This window comes from Bos mutus, chromosome 3, assembly GCF_027580195.1.
Source record: "Bos mutus isolate GX-2022 chromosome 3, NWIPB_WYAK_1.1, whole genome shotgun sequence".
NCBI classification, from domain to species: Eukaryota; Metazoa; Chordata; class Mammalia; order Artiodactyla; family Bovidae; genus Bos; species Bos mutus.
This window is the reverse complement of record NC_091619.1, coordinates 56692969-56715524: the sequence shown is the minus strand read 5'-3', so window position 1 is coordinate 56715524 and position 22556 is coordinate 56692969. Positions and strand designations below refer to the sequence as shown.

The 22556-nt window shown below is 41.0% G+C and overlaps 1 protein-coding gene across 1 annotated transcript; it reads right to left on the bottom strand.

Annotated features, from left to right (window-relative positions):
* Positions 1-5236: 5236 nt before the first annotated feature.
* BCL10 (BCL10 immune signaling adaptor) lies at positions 5237-14749 on the bottom strand. Its single transcript, XM_005888442.3, has 3 exons — positions 14412-14749; positions 8527-8815; positions 5237-6598 (listed from the first exon to the last, which is right to left on the bottom strand). The coding sequence occupies exons 1-3, from the start codon at positions 14466-14468 to the stop codon at positions 6252-6254; spliced, it is 693 nt and encodes a 230-aa protein (XP_005888504.1). The 5' UTR covers positions 14469-14749; the 3' UTR covers positions 5237-6251.
* Positions 14750-22556: the final 7807 nt, after the last annotated feature.

Sequence of the window (22556 nt, the reverse complement as noted above, 5' to 3'; positions counted from 1 at the left end):
CTTGTGACTTCAACAGCCGGGTCTCCAAATCCAGTCTCTGCAAGGCAAGTTCTGAACCACACCTCTCTACTTATCTCTTAAACTTTCCCTAAGGCCAGGTCTCAAACACCCACTTAAAGATCAGTAAATTGTTTTTCCATATAATTTGCTTCTACATTTGTGTCCCTCCCTTTTAGTAAATGACATAACCACCTGCTTAGCCACCAGTGAAACTAGAAATCTTTGACTTTTGGGGAACTTAGAATGATACACACATGAAGGCAATAAAGTTGGTATCAGTGTAAAGTTGGTATCAGTGGTATGCATTCACAGACCTCACATAAGGATGCCTATGTCAGACATTATTTAGCAACTATACAACAATGGTTTTTGTAGCCAAAGAATACAGATTAAAATTAACCAAGGGAAGAGATGTAGGGGATAGAATGCTGGAGCCTTCCACATGCAGAGTTTCTGGTTGTCTTCTCCCAGTGGAGGTTGTAGACAATGCTCACTTCTGCAGCAAAGATATGTAATGCTCACTTCTGCAGCAAAGATATGTGACAACCTGCATGGAGCCATCAGGGGAGCCTCACCAGAGCCTGAGTCTCCAGAGGTTTTATTGGGGATTGGTCATTCAGACATAGCCTCCAGCCCCTCCAGAAAAGTGAAAAGTGAAAGACGCTTAGTGTCCGACTCTTTGCAACCCCATGGACTATACAGTCCATGGAATTCTCTACTCCAGAATACTGAAGTAGGTAGCCTTTACGTTCTCCAGGGGATCTTTCCCAACCCAGGAATCGAACCCAAGTCTCCTGCATTGCAGGCAGATTCTTTACTAGCTGAGCCACAAAGGAAGCCCAAGAATACTGGAGTGGGTTGCCATGCCCTCCTTCAGGGCATCTTCCCAACCCAGGGATCGAACCCAAAGCTCCCACATTGCAGGCGGACTCTTTACCAGCTGAGCCACCAGGGAAACCCAAGGATACTGGAGTGGGTAGCCTATCCCTTCTCCAGGGGATCTTCCTGCAGGGTAAGGGAGTTAGAGAAGGTGAGGTTCAGAAAAAGAATGAGACCTGCACTTTACAGGTACAGATCACCTTTAATGAGGCGAGAAGGGGCAGCAGTCAGATTAGTGAGCTGCAGCACTAACCCAAGAAAAGAGTAAGTGTATATAGAGGCATATATGTGGAAATCTACTGTCTTAAGGGGGCCTGTTCTTCTCCAAGGTTGTTCGGAGTAGTTATCTCTTAAAAGACTGGGGCAAGGAATTCTGGAGATCGGCCAGAGGCTGGGACCAGCTGGGAGCTGGGTGTAATCAGCCTTAAAGTCCATTTTTTTCCTTCGGGTGAGAGAGTTCTTTATTTGGCATAGGATGGTGGGGAGGACCCAGAGAAGAGTTTTAACTCCGGGCTATTTTGAGCCGTGTAACTTTCCTTCACTTCCCAACCCAGGAATCGAACAGGGGTTTCCTGCATTGCAGGCAGATTCTTTACCAGTTAAGTAAGCTACCTGGGAAGCCTATACTAGTCTCTAATACACCTTTTATTTCAGTATAGTAAAAAGAAAGAAGAAAATTCAAACTTCTCACAATGGTTTATAAATCCTTCCATATCTGCTCCTCACTATCTTACTTGATAGTGAAATCTTACTTTTCAATCCAGGCTTCTGAATTCCCTACTCATCCCTCTTACAATCCTGCCTGTACTGTCCTCACTAGCTTATTCTTGCCTCAGGCCTTCTGCACTCAGTGTTCAGTCCAGTTCAGTTGCTCAGCCATGTCCGACTCTGCGACCCCATGAACTGCAGCACACCATGCCTCCCTGTCCATCACCAACTCCTGGACTTCACCCAAGCCCATGTCCACTGAGTCGGTGATGCCATCCAACCATCTCATCCTCTGTTGTCCCCTTCTCTTCCTGCCCTCAATCTTTCCCAGCATCAGGGTCTTTTCAAATGAGTCAGCTCTTGACATCAGGTGGCCAGAGTATTAGTTTCAGCTTCATCATCAGTCCTTCCAAGGAACACCCGGGACTGATCTCCTTTAGGAGGGACTGGTTGGATCTCCTTGCAATCTAAGGGACTCTCAAGAGTCTTCTCCAACACCACAGTTCAAAAGCATCAATTCTTCAGCACTCAGTTTTCTTTATAGTCCAACTCTCAGATCCATACATGACCACTGGAAAAACCATAGCCTTGACCTTTGTTGACAAAGTAATGTCTCTGCTTTTTAATATGCTGTCTAGGTTGGTCCTAACTTTCCTTCCAAGGAGTAAGCGTCTTTTAATTTCATGGCTGCAATCACCATCTGCAGCAATCTTGAAGCCCAGAAAAATAAAGTCAGCCAGTTTCCCCATCTATTTCCCATGAAGTGATGGGACCAGATGCCATGATCTTAGCTTTCTCAATGTTGAGCTTTAAGCCAACTTTTTCACTCTCTTCTTCCACTTTGATCAGGAGGCTCTTTAGTTCTTCTTCACTTTCTGCCATAAGGGTGGTGTCATCTGCATACCTGAGGTTATTGATATTTCTCCCGGCAATCTTGATTCCAGCTTGTGCTTCTTCCAGCCCAGTGTTTCTCATGATGTACTCTGCATATAAGTTAAATAAGCAGGGTGACAATATACAGCCTTGATGTACTCCTTTTCCTATTTGGAACCAGTCTGTTCCATGTCCAGTTCTAACTGTTGCTTCCTGATGTGCATACAGGTTTCTCAAGAGGCAGGTCAGGTGGTCTGGTATTCCCATCTCTTTCAGAATTTTCCAGTTTATTGTGATCCACACAGTTCGCTTAAACTTCTCTCTAGAACTTCACACAGCTGGCCCCTTCCTTCTTATGATTTAGGCTCAGCTCAAATGTTGCCTGCTTTGAGAGGAGTTCCCTCATGCTGTTATACTCTGGCCCAAGTTACTTTTTAGCTCATACACGCCCTATTTTGTATCTGGGGCAGCTAGAATTATCTGAGTTTGCTTCTTTATTTTCTACGTCCTCCAACTAGAATACGAGTTCTCTATGAGAACACAGAGTTGGCCTGTTTTGTTTATTGCTGTTACGTGCAGTACTTAGAATGATAGGTACCAATAAATACTGAATTAATGAATGAAAAAATACAGTTTCCACTTTTACCTGCCATCTGAGAAATGATAACGAGAGCTACAGCAAAAACTAACAAACTAACAAAATTATGCAAAGCAATTATATTCCAGTGAAAAAATAGCAAATAAAAATAGAAAAAAATTTTTTTTAAAAAGAGCATGGAGTTATAGAAAGAACACTGACCTTAAAGTCAAACAGTCCTAGATTTCAATTCTAAAGAGATTGTTTCTCTGTTCAAAAAAAAGTAACAATAAAGCCTTCCTTGCAGGGTTGGTATTAGCACTGAAAACAGTAACACACATGTGGAAACACCAAGCCACCAGTATTTGGCACCCAGTAAGACTGTGGTTTCCAAACATTCTTGCACATTGGAATCACCTAGAAATTTTGACAAACTTCTGATGACTGTCTTTCACAATCCAAACATTCTGACATTCTCATTTAATTGGCAATGGGGTGTAGCCTGGCACTGGGATCTTTAAAAGCTCTTTAGGTGATTCTAAAATGGGCAGCAAAGTTTGAGAACCACCATAGGACAACTGTCTGATAATTAAGTACAATGTCAAGTTCAGAGTGAGGACTTTAGGAGCAGCGCTAAAATTACTCACAAATTGTGCTTAAATTTAGCTCTCCTTTCAGAAAACCCTCCTAAGAGTACATTTAACAATTAAAGATCAATTTGCTCCTCGGTTAGCTATAGCTATTTTTTTCCCAGTAATCATTGTATAACTAAATATTGATTGTACTACTACATGATTCATCAAACAATATTTTATGTAATTATTAAGTATATATATTTTAAAACATTTTTAATATTGAAAGGAAAGCTATGACAAACCTAGAGAGTGTATTAAAAAGTAGAGACATAACTTTGCTTACAAAGGTCTGTATAGTCAAAGCTGGGGTTTTCCCAGTAGTCATGTACAGACATGAGACTTGGACCATAAAGAAAGCTGAGCACCAAAGAATTGATGCTTTCAAATTGTGGTGCTGGAGAAGATTCTTTTTATTAAGAGTCCCTTGGATAGCAGGGAGATCAAACCAGTCAAAGCTAAAGGAAATCAACCCTGAATATTCACTGGAAGGACTGATGATAAAGCTGAAGCTCCAATACTTTGGCCACCTCATGTGAAGAGAGAATTCACTGGAAAAATTCCTGATGCTGGAAAAGATTGAAGGCAAAAGGAGAAGGGGGCAGCAGAGGATGAGATGGTTAGGTATCATCACTGACTCAATGAGCATTAATGTGAGGAAACTCCAGGAGATAGTGAAGGACAGAGGAGCCTGGTGTGGGTCTCAAAGAGTCAGACATGACTTAGCGACGGAACATAACAATATAGGAAACAGGGGACGGGGTGGGTATATGGGAACTCTACTTTCTGCTCAAGTTTTCCATAAACCTAGGACTGCTCTAGAAAATAAATTCTCAATTTTTAAAATAATTTTAAAAAGTGAACTCAAAGGTGTATTTTTTTATATTAAGTGATAATGTATCTGTGAACTTTTTCATTGCTGCATTAATCAACCCAATAACCAGTTGCACTCTATCATGTCAGACTACCATTCAAATTTACATTTTTGGCAACGGCTGGTTTTCAGTGTTTAAAGGAAAAAAACTGACTTCATAGGATTCAGAAAACCCAAAAGCCTAAATTTGAAAACCCAAAAACCTTAATTTTATTGCCTACATACTTAGTCAACAGTCTGAAAGAAAAGTATTAATATAAATATAGGTGCTACAGCATATCTAAATTAAGATCTTTGATTCCAAGTAAATCTTAAACTTAAAAAAAAAGTAACTGCGTATCAAATTTTATTTTAATAAATGAAAAGCCTACTTCTGCTTTTTAAAAAGATTTCTTCAAACATAATGTCACTATTTTTTTTTTCAACTGCCAATATCTTATTATGCTATCCTGGAGGTGAAACATGTTTCTCTAAAATCCTTGGAAAATGTTTATACTATAAAAATCTCCCAGTCTTTAAAAAAATTTAAAAGCCAATATGCCAGTCTTCTTCATGATTGATAACTTCATCAGTCCATTCAGAAATGAACTTCATCTCACAACCTGAAGTAATATTTCCTATAAAAATTGGTACATATAAAAATAGTTCTAGGTATTTCGTATTGAAAAAATTGAAACTTCCAAAATACAGCACTACAACTTAAAAATGTTTATTTTCAATAGCATATTTCCATCTCTGCTTTTTCCAAGTAATGGAAATATATATGAGACAGGTATCTGGAAAATAGATAATTATAATTTAATGAAAACAATGAAAGCAGATTTATAAATTTATAAAATAAGTCATACTTTGTCATAGAACAAATGACCTGCTTGTTCCAAATAGTATTAAAAATAGAATGTAATATACACACACAAAAACCATTTTGTCCTAATTATTTCCATTGTACAGTGGTCCTCATTAAAAGGGAACAAAAAATACAGAAAAAAGTATTTAAAAAAATCAAATTATATGTAATAACTGAAGTTTATGCCAAGATTTTTCTTTAGGAATAAAAATGATAAAGCAAAGAATGTCACAATTTTAAGGAAGTCGTATTTATTAGTAAAATTAGTAAGACATGTATTTTGGCAAATTGATACCTTAGCTGGCTCAAACTCCATTAGCTATCCCTCTGAATCAAAAGGGGACTTTGTAAGTGTCTGGAAGCCAACTAAGTGGGGAAAAGATTTTTTTCTGTCTGCTGGCAGTTTTCCCAGTAGTGATAGGCTTTATTACCAAATGGAAACAGCTTAATTCTGAAAATGTACTGCTGAATGGTTGGAAAGGACTATTAGACTGTGAAACTTATTAGCGCAAACTCACAAGGAAGAAACATTCACAGTCTAACATTCTATTCTCAAAGAGAGAAATGTTGTCTATTAAAGTTAGTCTTAACACATGAAGATAGTGAAAACACTAAATCTCAAACTTTTGAAATTTGAAAATACTGAAAAGTACATGATCAACATTGAATATGATCAACACTTACTTTAGCTCTCTAAAAATATGCTTCTTTTATTCTAGAAAATTCTATTTACAAAGTATGTTTATGTTGCATTTTATAAAACATGTATGAATATTAGTAAGTCATTGTAGCAATTTTATGATTCATATTCTTTCCAATATTTTTTGTCATCATTAAAAAAAAGTAAAAGGCAGTAAACTGTCATTGCCGCAAAACAGCACGTGATCGTAAGGGAAGAAACATCTCACTAGAGTTTCCTTCTTCTTCTAATTGCAGCTCTGGAGGCAAAGGAGGAGCCCCAGGGTCCCCAGGTCTCGGAAGTGTAGTTGAAGAGAAGGTGGGATTTTCAGTTCTGCCTACTTCTAGAACAGGCAAATTCAGAGAAGAATCGGTAGAAAAAAAGGGGGCCGTGCTGGATTCTCCTTCTGGGTGATACATGATGGTGGATGCTCTCAGTTTCTCAGAGAAATTACTCTCATCCGAATTTGATCTAGAGAGGTTATTTGTGGCTCCATCAGGAAAAGGCTCACAGCTGCTACATTTCAGTCCTACAATACAATTATTCAGATATAAATAAGAAGTAACTAGGAAATGTGAATCCACACCCATCTTGGAACTTTTTAAAGATTATACAAATTTTAAACAGCAGTTTATAAATTGTCATAATCCATTTCACATTTTATCTGCTCCTGACAATCCTGAAGTATACTGCTATTTACATTTTTGAGACAAGTGAATAATCTCAAGGAAGCTAAATAACATGCTAAAATTCACATTTAATTTCTGTACTTATACTTAACCATTGAAGGACCTGAAAAAATAAAGTAGCTCCTAAAATTATTCATAGAATAAGAAATAGCTTTTACAACTAAAAAATATTTTTAGGCATTCTAGTATACACACACACAAATACCCAATAAAAATAAAGTTAAAACTGGATATATCCTAAAATTCTATAAGTTAAGTACTTTCAATTCCTAAATCATGGAGTATTAGAAGTGGAAGGGATTCTGGAGGGCATCCGGGATAGCCTCTCACTGTGAGAGACACTAGGAGAAGACTGAGGCCCAGAACATTGAAGTCATGCCCAACACTCCACGATTACTTCATGCTAAGGTGACACCTAGAACCCAAGTCTCCTCTTCACATCACACAAAAAATGTTCTGATTCTCAACCTACCATTTTACTTAAAGAGCAGTGGTTGTTCTGAACAAAAAATTCTGTCATATCCAAAGGATATAGTCAACAATTAGCCTCATGGTGGAAATAAATACAAATGCATTTATCTTTCTGTTAGGCTTAGCAAATATTCAACCCAACTGTGTACAGACACAGAAAAGTTTCTGAGTTGACAGATTTTGTATAACACCTGCAAAGTCTGTAAAGCACATCTGTATGTCATTTTTTTTCCATTAGTTTTTCAACCTCACAATACAGTCAGCATTTCTGTCCCATGGAAGAGAAACTATTTTCTTAAATATGTTTCAAGGGGAAACTTCACATGTGTTCCAGCCTCAGACTTATAGACTGAGTTCTGTAAGGTAAAGTTAAATTACTTGTTTCTGTTTCCCTAGTGCTTAAAAGAGCTGGAATAGAGCTGTTATCATACTCACATTTATCTTAAGTGCTATGTAGAGAGAGACGGGGGAAAAAATGGGGGACTTGGGGGAGAAGGGAATTTGAATTGTGCAGACAATTCTATATAGCATTCCAATCAGTGAGTGTGTGCTCCAGGGTGAGGGTGAAACAAGGGCTAAGTTTGCTCCTCCCTTAATCAATATCAGTTTCATGCCTCTCTCATCTCGCCAGACTGAGTGTGATTCTAGTGTTTAAAGTCACATATAATTTATACAACATGATTCTTATCAACATAGGCCAACTATTTTATTGTATGATCAACTGGTAGAATAAAAACCACCAGAATTTATCAAAGGTAAAATGCTTTACCTATACACTGTTCTTTATTTATGATCTGCATTTTCAGGGGTTACTTTTTAACAGATTGATCTTGCATTCTATTAACTTTAGAAACAAACTCCTGTGTTTCTATGAAATACTGCAATTTCATTATGAAATTGTTTTCTATAAATATAGGGTTGCTGCTGCTGCTGCTGCTAAGTCGCTTCAGTCGTGTCCGACTCTGTGCGACCCCATAGATGGCAGCCCATCAGGCTGCCCCATCCCTGGGATTCTCCAGGCAAGAACACTGGAGTGGGTTGCCATTGCATTCTCCGAAATGTAGTGTTAATGAACAGAAATACAGAACACTGAGCGATACTTCACTTTTCCAATGTAATGAACTCAAATAAGGTTAAAAAAATGCAAATCAAATGTAATGCTGAAGCTTGAACTTTTTTTTTTTTGAACTTTTTAAATAAAAGCAAAAATGGTTATTTCTGGGTTTTTTGTTCTGCATTCTACTTACAAAAGCATTGTTACATTTAAATGAACTCTTGGATACCTAAGATATCTTACCTTTCAGATGCTCTAGTTTTATATTCCTAAGTTTCAGCACTTCATCTGTAATCTTCTGTATTAGGAAGTTCTGTGTTTTTTCTCGTCGAATAGATTCGACCAGGGTATCCAGTCCTTTGGGGTTTTCTTGTAAGTAGTCTAAAAGTTTTCCAGCCCTTTTTCTACTTGACGTTCGGCAAGAAATTTCTTCAGTGTCTTCTCTACTGAGTATTTTTTTTGCTCGTAGATGATCAAAGTGTCTCTCAGCTATGATTTTTTCACACAGGTATACACGCAAATTTTCTAAAGCCTGAAAGAAATAAAATATGGCTTAATGTAACACCTAAGTCATACAGGCAACTGATGGTAAGTTAGGAATCTGACTGGTAAGAGAAAACATCCTGAAGTCAGGAAGCTCAGCCCTACTAAAGGCCTGCTATTAAGATGAGTGAGCAGGGTTTCCCTGGTGGCTCAGTGGTAAAGAATCTGCCTGTTAATACAGGAGACACAGGTTTGATCCCTGGTCCGGGAGGATTCCACAATCTGTGAAGCAACTAAGCCTGTGCATCACAACTCTTGAGCCTGTGCTCCAGAGCCTGGGAGCCACAACTGCTGAGCCATGTGCTGCAACTCCAGAGCCCACGCTCCCTAACAAAAGAAGCTACCACAATGAGAAGTCTGTGCACCACAACTACAGAGTAGCCCCCACCTGGGGCAACATGAAAAAAGCCTGTGCAACAATGAAGACCCAGCACAAAAATAAATAAATAAAAAATTATATACACTAAAAAAAAGATGAAGGAGGAAAGAGATAGGTGGTCTCCGAATAGATATTCCTCACTGCTTCCGTCCCGCTCTGATCTCATCTCCACAACTGTAAGCCAAGATCAAACTACTGTGAGGAGGGGGCCAGTCTCTTTTAGGGATCTTGGGTCTGTGGAAATGAGAGGTATGCTGAGGGCCTTCAGAGGTAAAGATGAGAGCAGAGGTTACTGGACGTTTTCGTTTCCATTTAGTAAGGAATCTATGATTAGTCAGGGCCAGAGAGGATAACTTAGGGAGAGGGCTCGTGGTTTATAACTTTCTTGTTATTAACTTTGCATCTTTCTAGAGTAAAACCCCAAAAGAGAGAGAGAGAAAGAAAAAGAGCCTAAACTAAAGGGGAACATAATGTGTCTGTCTTTGGAGTCAGTTGGCAAGATGATAATCTAACTCAGTCTTGGGAGGTAGAAAGGTATGGGAGGAAAGAAACAGTGGATGTTGAAAAAAAAAAACTAAAGAAATAAAGAAAAAGAAATCACATAAACAGGCCTACACCTGACAAGGGCTTCCCAGGTGGCACTTGTGGTAAAGAACTCGCCTGCCAATGCAGACCTAAGAGACACGGGTTTGATCCCTGGGTTTGGGAATATCTCCTGGAGGAGGGCATGGCAACTCAGTCCAGTATTCTTGCCTGGAGAATCCCATGGACAGAGGAGCCTGGAGGGCTACAGTCCATAGGGTCTCAAAGAGTCAGAAAAGACTAAAGCAACTTAGCACGCATGCACACCTGACAAGTGCCTGCTGCTGCTGCTGCTAAGTCGATTCAGTCGTGGCCGACTCTGTGCGACCCCATAGGCGGCAGCCCACCAGGCTCCCCCGTCCCTGGGATTCTCCAGGCAAGAACACTGGAGTGGGTTGCCATTTCCTTCTCCATGACAAGTGCCTAGTGAGGCTTAATTAGCCAAAAATCGATCTGGGTATCCATAAATGGTATCAATAATTTGATGTGAGCAGCTGTATTACATAGCTCCTTCATTTACTAGATATGCGATCTTGGGTAACTTAACTCCTTTGGACCTCAGTTTCCTCATCTGAGTGTAATGAGATATGTAATATTAACATATGTAAAGTACTTGGAAAAGTGCTTGGTACATGTAAGTGATAAGTAAATGTTAGTGATGATGCCAATGATGACTAATTTGATTCGCACTGACAAAGATGAACTAAAGGCAATGGAAAATCTTTACTCCAGTATATGGTGGCAGAAAAGTAGCTCAGGTGAAGGGGTTCCTAGAGTTCTCCGTCCACTAAATTCCCACATTTATTTATTCGCACAAGACACATTTCACATATCTAAATGCCTAATATGCCAAGTGCTGACAGTGGATATGCAAAGATGAACAAGACTTAAATTCTGCATGCAAAGGGCACATAGTCCAGTTGAAGAATACATTATTAACTCAAGTTAGTAATTGTGAGATAATGGAATATGACCCAGAAAAAAAAAAAAAGATATAGGTCAAGTAGTGGAGAAGCATAGAAGAGGCAACTTATTCTGCCTCTAGGACCTGGGAAATTTACAGAGGCCACACCTGAGCAAGAGGCATGAAAGGTATGTAGTAGGGGAAATTATATTTCCCTGTAGCCAAAACCTCATCAAAGGCTTATAAACAAGAAGCCATAAGAAAAGTTTTACAGAGGGCTGGGGGAAGCAAAAATTGGGGTCAAAGGGGACTAGTTAGACGACTGCTGCCGTATCTTACATATATTATGCTGAGTGCATGAATTTCAGCTGACAGGATGAGGAGAGAGAAAAACAGATTTAAAAGATGAACTTCTTGGAAAACCTCATGTTTCATTTCTACCATATGTTGTTGATCCCTAAATTTCGCTATGTGATGCAGACTTTCTCCCTAGACATCCCAATGGTACTTGAACTTCAACATTCCAAAACCAAATTTATCTTCTATCCTTTTCCTCTGACACTGTAAACTCACTTGGGAGTACCACCATCTATTCAACAAGCTATAAACCTTCAACCCATCCTTGACTTTTCTGTTTCCACCCACCTGACACATTCGATCACCCACCCACCAAATCTTGCTGATATTCATCTTCCTCAGTGCATACATTCAAATCATCACCAAGTCTTATCACTACTATTTAAAAAAATGTCTGGAATTCTCCTATTCCATCCATATCCACTATCTGTACCCTGATCCAAATCACCATCATCTCTCACCTCTATAAAGTCCAAGAATCTCCTCACTAGTTGCCCTCTTCTCACTTTTGCTCACCCCAACCCATACATTAGGCAGAGGAAATTCTTCAATAAGTCTCTATTACACTTGGGAAGAAAATTCCACTTTACTACCATCTATAAGACCCTTTATAATCTGGCCCTAGCCTACCATCCTAACTTCACCTCAAGGCACTCAACAGCTTGCCTGCATTAGATCCACTGCAAATTCTATTCTGTCTAGAATGTTCTTCCCCAGTTCTGTCATATCCTTCAGGAATCAGTTTAAATATAACCTTCCCTGAACATCCTATCTCAAGTAATTTCTCCTCTTATCCTGTTATTGTCTCAGCACCTGTTCCTCTCCTTCACAGTACTTACCATAATTTGAAATTATATATTTGTTTTCAACCCTAAGAACTCACATGTTAAAAGCAAGCAAGAACCAGGTACATTTTGTTCAACTCTGTATATCCTACACTTAGCAGAGTGCCGAGTAGATAATGTTTCGGATGAATGTAAAATTCATCATTATTTTGTGATTCGCAATTATCATTTTACATGTTTTCTCCTGCCCCAAGAAGCTGAGCTATTCTCAAACTAGAATTTTTCTTCGTTTTTAATTTTTAAACTGTTAGAATCAATGGCAGTATCAGCCTCACAATAGTGTGTAGTCCATATTTATGAAACTGAACTAAATTCAAAGATGAGAGAAACAACTAGATGAGGTACACAGGGAGAAGTGATACAGTAGTGGTAGCCTGAAAAAAAAAAGAAATGGGAGTTTCCACGTGGATAAGTCCTCTATATCTGCAGATTCTGCACCCTTGGATTCAACCAAGAATGTATCAAAAATATTTGGGAAAAAAAAAATTTCCAGAAGTTTCAAAAAGCAAAACTTGAATTTGCTGTGTGGGTCAACTGTTTACATAGCATTTACATTATACTAGGTATTATAAGTAATCTAGAGATGATTCAGAGTATATGGGCAGATGTATGAATGTTACATGCAAATATTACACCATTTTATAAAAGGGACTTAGGTATCCATGAATTTGGTATCAGCAGTCAATCCTCCATGGATACAGAAGGAGAACTGTACACTAGTCACCAAGACAGAGAATATAGTAGAAACAGCAACTGGCTTTGGGGGAGGGATGATAAAAAATTCAATTTTAGACAAAGTGAGGAGTCTGAAGGATATAAAAGTGGATTTCCAGTAGATATTTAGAAATAAGCACTTAGAGATGAGAAGGAAGGAAGTCCAAATATGTGAATGATAATTTTAAGAAAAGGTCACAAACCACTTTGAAAATATCATGAACAAAATTTCTAAGAAAAAAATGTGCCCATACTATTTTTCACAGATGTCCTGAAACCTGTTCATGATTCCCCAAGGTTATGAATTTCCGATACAGCTGTAAATTGAAGTCATGGAGATGGAAAGTATCAATGAACAGATGGGAAAAAATAAAGGCCTGGAAGCCTCCCTTCACATCTGTACAGGTTTTCTATGTATAGGTTTTTTATGTACATGTTTTCTATCTTTTCATTTGAACCTCTCACTACCTGTCTTATCAACTATAAAATGGGAAAGACAATGACCTGCCTTAGAGGTTGTTGGGAACATTGTCAACTGTGTGACACAGCAGGCGTAGCTCTTGAAGTTCATGTTTTTACTGGCACAAATCTTGAATAACACAACATTCTTTTGTTCTTTAGTAGTTATCAATATCCCAGTCTTAACTAGAATATAAAGCAGGGGTGACTTTTTTTTTTGTATCTTCCCAGGCCTAAGAACAGTACTTTCCATAAAATAAGTGCTCCACAACTATCTGTTGAAGGAGGAAACTAAGGCACACGTCCCAGTCATAACCAGTTTCCTTCTGCTAATTCATTATCAGAATTGCTCACAGTAATTCTGTAATTACTCACTGTAATTATGAGTACAGCACAATAAACCTTACAGGTGAGGGAAAAGCAAACATTTAAAACGCTGTTGTTCTGTCTAGTTCACAAAGATGATTTTGTGTAAGTACTGCAGTGGTAAGCCAGAACACAGTTCATGTTCTTGTTGTTTTTCATTTGAATACAATGTGTTTTGATGGTTCTCTGAGAAGTCTCATGTGGCAAAACAAGTTACTAAAAGCAAAGGAAAAGAGAAACAGGTCAGACCTCAATAAAGTCATTCTCTACGAATAAATACTAAGCTCTGTGCACTTCAGCATCCAAGGAGAAGAGCATAATTTAGCTACCGAGTATCTCCAACGTTTACCTGTACATTAATTCTCGACTTCTTGTATTCTCCCCCCACCCCCACCCCACTCCTTCAATTTAAATACGTGGGTGTTTCCTTAGTAGGGGAATTCCAGGTAGTGCTTTCAGCTGTCGAGCTTCCCCCAACCCCTTTTGCAAAAGTTTCACGTATTTGCTCCGCTGCTTGGGATGCTTTATCTGGTCCAGCTTTTGCTCCAGGTCGAGCCAGCAGCCAAGGCAGTCTGACTCAAGGATGAACTTGAGTCGTCAATCCCTAGCAACGCCACTCCAAAGCGCATCTGGGGTGAAATCACCAGGGGATGAGTGAAGAGTGGGCAAGAAGCTGACTGTGGAGAAACGCTCCACTAAACAAGGTTTCAGAAACCCAAGCCCTGCTTTTATTGATTTAAAACGTGGATTAACAGGTCAGCGGGGGGCAGGTCACTTCCACCAAGGTTCCTCGCATGCAAGGCTCGTCGCGGTCCTGCGGTTCTTGGACGTTCCGCTTCTCAGACCCCGGACTCCTCCTCCAATTCCGACTCGGACTACGACGCTTTCCCAGTTTCCGCTTTCCTCGCCCGCAGTACTGCAGCCAGCCCCCGCCCGCCCCTAGCCCGCGACGGCACCTGGGCAGGGTTGTGCTACTCACGTCCTTCTTCACTTCAGTCAGGTCCTCCTCGGTGAGGGACGGCGCGGTGGGCTCCATGGCGGAGGCGGGAGATGGCGCTTCTTCCGGGTCCAGGAGCTCCGGCTGCGCCGCCCCGCCCAGGCTGCGGGCTTCGGCCTTCGAATGAAGGGGCAGAAGGGAGGCGGAGAGGGTCGGGAAGGAGAGGGCTGCCCCGTCGAGGACCGATGGACTAGTAAGTCAAACTGTGGCGCCTCCGGCAGAGCCGAGGGCGCAACAGACCTCCTTGTCCAAAAGCGGAGACCGGAGCCCCGGATCCTTCTCTCTCCGGGAGGCCCAGGAGCAGGCACCGCCCCTCGGGGGGCCACCGGGAGAGCCCGCCCAGTCTCTACAGCAGCCAATCAGAGCCAGCCTGCGGGACACCCTTGTCCCCGCCCCCTGCCGGAGCCTTTCAGGAGTGGCTCCGCCCACAGCCTCCTGAGCGTCAGCGTGTGGCAGTCGGGTGGCCTCCCCGAAGGGAATCGTTTCCGTGGGTGGGGTGCGTAGCTGCTCTGCCTTCCTGCGGTCGCCGCCTGCGTAGACAGTTCACAGGTGGAGTCGGGTCTCTGCTTGTCTGTACTTTATGGTTCCTCCCCTTTTCCCAGACCCTATCCAACGATTTTCTGTTGCTGCTTGCTCACTCGTTTTAAAACTATTTGTCAGACACTGACATGCGTGCGTACACATACACGAGACGCGTGTACACAGCCTATCAACAGTATTAAATTTATGAAAGAGAAAAACCGCCTACAGTCCCAACACTTTAACACTTAATTTAACGTCTGCAATCTTTTTGGTCACTTTATTATCAACCTGTTTCCTCATTTATTCATCCGTATAATGAAGATTTGTCTACTTCATACCTTTCACAGGGCCTCTGTGAAAATTAAATGACGTGGTATCTGTAAGATTCTTACAGGTATTGGGCACACAGCACACACCCAATTTATCATTATCTTACACTACTAAAACATGTATTGAGTCCTTACTAATATGTTGTAGGTATCTTATTCTGTAACCATTCTGCCGTTATACTGGGGAGCCTGATGAACAAATCACTATTCTCAGAATGGTATTCCAGCTACTGACAGAGGTGTATATACCCAGTAAAAATCTGGGTGGATGAAAAGCTCAAAACAGAGTCCTGCACACAAGAGGGTTGTTTGGACAACATGCTAAGTAAACTAGAAATAAAGTAGATGGTACTTGAAGCTAGAGGGTAGGTAAAAATGATAAGAGGACCAAAAACAAACTTTGAAGCCCAACAATTAAGGGAAGAGGAAGGAAAGGAATCAGAAAAGAATAACATTGCCAAAGCCACGCCAAGCTATATTTGATCACAACACAGGGGTTCTATTTTTAACATTAACATTATGTCACATCTTTTTCCATATTGATATATAGTATTTTTTCTGATTGCTTAATCTTCCATCTGCTTGATATAATCCAATTTACTAAACCATTTGTTCTTTCATTTCTCAAACATTTACTGAATGTTAGCTATGTGCCAAAGACTGATTGCTCTAGGTGCTGGGGAAACAGCTGTGAACGAAATAGATAACAATTCCTTTCCTCCTGGAGTTTAAATTCTAGTGTATGTTTGTTTGGTGCAAGGCAGACAGATGTTTGAAAAACATTGTGTAAATTATTTATTATGTTAGAAGATAATGAATGCTAAGAGAAAATATAAGACAGGGCAATAGGATGAGGGTGTCTAGAGCAGTAAAATTTTAAATCGGCTGGTTAATGAAGACCTTACTGAGAAAGGGAGATTGGAATTGCTACTTCAAGGAATTGAGGGAATGAGCCATGTAGACATATGGAGAAAGAATACAATGAGAAGAGGAAACAGTCGATGAAGAGGATCCAGTGTGACCGGGGAGGGGATAAGGTCCTTGTGTACCACTGTAAAAGTTTACTTTGACTTTTCTCTGAGTCATATGGGCATACTCTGAGTCAGACGGGAAGCCACTGGAGGGTTCTGCACAGAGGAGTGATATGATCCGATTTACAATTTGAAAAAGGAACACTTTCACTGTTGCCTTGAGGGACAGGAAGATGGGAGAGGGGAGACCAGATAGGGAGCTATCACCATCATCTGGCCCGGAAGATGGTGGTTCTGAATGGCGCTGGTAGCAGCAAAGGTGGTGAGAACATTTTGAAGCGGGGAAGTGATTTCATTTCCTTTTCAAAGAATCATTCTGGTGGCTGAGTAGAGAATAAATAATAGATGTATAGGGTGGATGCAGAGAGATCAGCTGGAAGCTACCAGAGTGATCCCAGCAAAGATAAGAGTGGTGTCACCAGGCTGGGAGCAGTGGTAAGTTCTTCCCCATGGTGACCTCAAGTGAGTGAAGTCGCTCAGTCGTGTCCGACTCTTTGCGACCCCTTGGACTGTAGCCTACCAGCCTCCTCTGTCCATGGGATTTTCCAGGCAAGAGTACTGGAGCGGGTTGCCATTTCCTTCTGCAGGGGATCTTCCCAACCCAGGGATTGAACCTGGGTCTCCCACATTATAGGCAGGCACTTTTACTGTCTGAGCGGCCAGGGGAGTCCTAATACGTGAACAATACATGAACCATGAACTTCTAGATGTTCAAGCTGGTTTTAGAAAAGGCAGAGGAACCAGAGATCAAATTGCCAACATACGCTGGATCATGGAAAAAGCAAGAGAGTTCCAGAAAAACATCTATTTCTGCTTTATTGGCTATGCCAAAGCCTTTGACTGTGTGGATCATAATAAACTGTGGAAAATTCTGAAAGAGGTGGGAATACGAGACCACCTGACCTGCCTCTTGAGAAATCTGTATGCAGGTCCTCAAGTTATTCTTAATTTTTCATTATTATAACAAATTTGTCCCTAAATATTTTATCCACATATTCCCCAGGCCTTTTTTCATTTGAATTATCATTTCTTTTGCATAAGTTCTCAGGAGCAGGAGTACAGAGCCTAGTGAAATGACTATTTTCTGTCTTTTCATGCATATTTCCACAGGTCCTCTCCAAGGGATTGGTCCATCCGTGTATGGCAATAAACCATAACTGCTCTGCTGATGAAAGAGGGGACTCAGAACCTATCAAAGCAAAGGGATTTGAACGAGGCTGATTTGCTACACACATTTTCATAGGGTATTATCATTATGAGGTTGCTGTTCTTTTAAGATTTATTTATTTATTTAGGATTTTTGGCTGTGGGCTTTTTTTTTTTTTTGACTGGGTCTTTGTTGCTGCGCACGGGCTTTCTCTAGCTGTGGTGAGCAGTGGCTATCCTCTAGGTGTGCTCGGGCTTCTTAGTGCAGTGGAGCATGGGCTTCAGTACTTTTGGAATACAGACTTAGTTGCCCTGTGGTATGTGGAATCTTCCGGGACCAGGGATCGAACTCATGTCCCCTGCCTCGACAAGTGGATTCTTAACCACTGAACCACCATGGAAATCTGAGGTTGCTGTTCTTTTGTTCTTTTTTAAACAAAATACTTCAAACACACCAAATTATAAAAAATAGCATTACAAACACCCTACATTCATTACCAAGATTTAACAAGTAGGATATTTCAGTGCATTTGCTTCTGTTATGTTTTTTTATTGCCAAATATTAGTGGCAGACTAATATTTGATTAGTTGCTGATTCTTGAGCCTTCTTTATGACCCTTACTATGCATCTGACTCTTTCCTTGTTGTTGACTACCATTTCACTTCTGACACCTCCAGCCTTCTTCCTTATTTATTCCCTTTTTCGTTTATTCAGCTAAAATGTTGTCAGAATGGAAGTCATAAAATGAGGATAAGGGATTGGGTGGGCCTGAATGAGGAAGCCAAAAGGTTGATATTTTGTTTTTAAGGCCATATCGCAATGTTCCCAAGTCACATAGTCTATGTCAGAGCAGCCACATCTGAATGTCATGTGCCTGGTCACAGAGCTAGTTCACATCAGGCCTTGCAATTCCCGTGCCTGCTTGCATTCAAGTGCATCATCCTTCTTTCATAAGCAAATTACTTCCCCTTTCTCTGCTCTATTACAGGAAGAGACATAATGAGGATAGGGCTTCATTCAAGATTCAAGATTCAAGAAAATCACCCTGCCTATTCTTGACTCTGCAATACTTCTACCTTTTCCCCACCCCCTCCATCCTCACCTTGACCTCTAGACTCACCATCTGCCTCTTTTTATGAAATACAAGGCATCTGATAAATGGACTATGAAGGATACAGTCAGGGAATGACAAACATAAGACAGTATATCAGAGTGGTTAAAAATGAAGATGTTTGGCGTCTGATGGACTTAGGGTATTAGTTTCTTAGGGCTGCCTTGATAAATTACCATACATGGGGTATAAAACAACAGAAATGTATTCTCTTGCAGTTAGAGGTTAGAAACCCAAAACTGGTAGAGCCATCACAGCTCCCTCTGAAGGCCCTAGGGAAGATTAACTTTGTACCTCTCCCTAGTGTCTGGTGGCTGCTGTGGCAATCCTTGGCCTTTCTTGGCTCTGGCGCATGACTTCAGTCTCTGCCTCCGTCTTGACATGGCCTTCCCTATTTTCTACCTATGTCTGTTTCTAAATGTCCTTTTTTTAAAGGACACTAATCATTGGGTTTAGGGCCCACTCTAACCCAGGATGAAATTATCTTAATTTGGTTACATCTGGAAAGACACTTTCCAAATAAGGTCACATTCTGAGTTTCCATTGAATGCTGGAGGAGACGCCATTCAACTCTGTACAGCTGAATTCTAAATTTGCCAGTTGTTAGCTGTATGACCTGGGAACAATCAATAAGCATTCCATAAACATAGCTGTTATAAGAAGGCAGAGGGAGGGAAGAGGAGACCATTTATCACTGAAAAGACAACATGAAAGAGATGCATTTAAACTGGGCCGGTGAAGCTTTAACTGCTGTTTAATGATTTATTCCAACACTTCCTGCCAGATACCAGGTGCCGTGAATTCTATTTCACGGTGACTCGAATTCTATTTCAAGTAATCTGTATTATAAATTTCCTGGAAATCATTGGAGGGGAAAAGTGGCACTTCTGAGCCAGACACTCCTGGTCTGAATGGCAAGGCGATATGTGGGAGAGTTTAGATGTCTTAGCACAGGGACTTTGGGAAGATTACAGGTGGTCCTGCCCCCAGGAGTGGCTTGCAGCCTAGGAAGGAAGAACCAGGATGGTATGGAGTGGGGAGCATGGGCCTGAGCAGATCCTCTGAAGACAGTTACAAGTGCATCCCAAGACGGAGATATTGTCGGGGCTGATGAGGAAATCAGAGAAAAGGGATCATTCGCTCTGCCTTCCCCCTAGAAGACAGGTTGGTTTTGAGGATAAGGACAGGCGTTTGGTACTAGAGGCCTGCAGGTTTATGGGATAGGCTGCCTTGGATCTAGTTGAGGGGAGGCAACGTCCCGTATACCAGCAGGGAGATCTTGAGAAAAGGACTAGATCTCCTAGGAATACAATTGCCTGGGAAGAACCAATTACTAGCAATTTATTTCATACCCATTCTGAGCCAAGCATACCACTTCTGCTGTTATAATTTTTTTAATTAATTAATTTTTTTCTTGAAGCATAATTGCTTTACAGACTTTTGTTGTTTTCTGTCAAACCTCAACATGAATCAGCCATAGGTATACACATATCCCATCCCTTTTGAACTTCCCTCCCACCTCCCTCCCCATCCAACCCCTCTAGGTTGATATAGAGCCCCTGTTTGAGTTTCCTGAGCCATACAGCAAATTCCCATTGGCTAACTATTTTACATATGGCTGCTGTTACAATTTAATCTCTATGACAGTCCTTCCAGGTAGGCTTTATTACCCTCAATTTATAGGTGAGGACTCTGAGGCTTAGAAAATGTTTTGCCCAAGGCCATTCCTCTAACAAGTAGCAGAATCAGGATTACAACTCAGCTCTATCTGATAACAAGGCCAGTGTTCTCAATTACTAGCTATCAGTTCAGTTCAGTTGAGCTGCTCAGTCGTGTCTGACTCTTTGCGACCCCATGAACCGCAGCACACCACGCCTCCCTGTCCATCACCAACTCCTGGAGTTTACCCAACTCATGTCCATTGAGTCGGTAATACCATCCAACCATCTCATCCTCTGTTGTCCCCTTCTTCTCCCGCCTTCAATCTTTCTCAGCATCACGGTCTTTTCAAATGAGTCAGTTCTTCACATCAGGTGGCCAAAGTATTGGAGTTTCAGCTTCAGCATCCGTCCTTCCAATGAATATTCAGGACTGATTTCCTTTAGGATGGACTGGTTGGATCTCCTTGCATTCCAAGGGACTCTCAAGAGTCTTCTCTAACACCACAGTTCAAAAGCATCAGTTCTGTGATGCTCAGCTTTCTTTATAGTCCAACTCTCACATCCATACATGACCACTGGAAAAACCATAGCGTTGACTAGACAGACCTTTGTTGGCAAAGTTATGTCTCTGCTTTTTAATATGCTGTCTAGGTTGGTCATAACTTTCCTTCCAAGGAGTAAGCATCTTTTAATTTCATGGCTGCAATCACCATCTGCAGTGATTTTGGAGCCCCCCAAAATAAAGTCAGCCACTGTTTCCCCATCTATTTCCCATGAAGTGATGGGACCAGATGCCATGATTTGTTTTCTGAATGTTGAGCTTTAAGCCAACTTTTTCACTCTCCTCTTTCACTTTCATCAAGAGGCTCTTTAGTTCTTCACTTTCTGCCATAAGGGTGATGTCATCTGCATATCTGAGGTTATTGATATTTCTCCCGGCAATCTTGATTCCATTTTGTGCTTCATCTTGCCCAGCGTTTCTCATTATGTACTCTGCATAAAAGTTAAATAATCAGGGTGACAATATACAGCCTTGACGTACTCCTTTCCCTATTTGGAACCATTCTGTTGTTCCATGTCCAGTTCTAACTGTTGCTTCCTGACCTGCATACAGGTTTCTCAAGAGGCAGGTCAGGTGGTCTCGTATTCCCATCTCTTTCAGAATTTTCCACAGTTTATTGTGATCCACACAGTCAGAGGCTTTGGCATAGTCAATAAAGCAGAAATAGATGTTTTTCTGGAACTCTCTTGCTCTTTCGATGATCCAGCATATGTTGGCAATTTGATCTCTGGTTCCTCTGCCTTTTCTAAAACCAGCTTGAACATCAGGAAGTTCACGGTTCATGTATTGCTGAAGCCTGGCTTGGAGAATTTTGAGCATTACTTTACTAGTGTGTGAGATGAGTGCAATTGTGTGGTAGTTTGAGCATTCTTTGGCATTGCCTTTCTTTGGGACTGGAATGAAAACTGAACTTTTCCAGTCATGTGGCCACTACTGAGTTTTCCAAATTTGCTGACATACTGAGTGCAGCACTTTCACAGCATCACCTTTTAGGATTTGAAATAGCTCAACTGGAATTCCATCACCTCCACTAGCTTTGTTTGTAGTGATGCTTCCTAAGGCCCACTTGACTTCACATTCCAGGATGTGTGGTTGTAGGTGAGTGATCAAACCATCGTGATTATCTGGGTCATGAAGATCATTTTTGTACAGTTCTTATTAGCTATAGACTGAACTAATAGGATATAGTGATTCTGTGGAGCTGTAAGATACTCAAACATTTCCTGGGGCAAGAGGAGAGATATAGCACATTCAGGTGTGTTCTCTGTTTCCGAGGTAGGAAAAAGAAAAGCCAGGAAACTTATCATGGGATTTTTAAGCTCTATAAATGCAAAGGAGAACACCCAAAGATTGCCTGGAAGAAAGCTCTTAGGTTCTTGATGGACCCTGAACTGCAGCCTTAAAAGAACATCCTGCCACTATGAAGGCCAAGGAATGCACCCCGTGTTCCAGGCCTAGGGATGTAACTGATGGATCAGGATTCTGAAAGGCAGCACCAATATAACTAAGGGTGGCCAAACTCAGGAATGTACCAAGAGGACTTCACAGTCTATGGTGAGTTTCTGCAAATGTACCATCCTCTGGTGAATGAAGAGATGGTAACTAAACAGCTTCATATGAGTTCAGAGGTTCATAGTTCTGTCAGTTGGTACCTCAAGGTATAGAAGGAAACTTGAGAGTGAGAATTCCTGGTCCTGCTGAAGATGCATGAGGCATTGTGTACATGCTGGCAATGCTGGAGACCAGGCACAGGTCAGTAACATG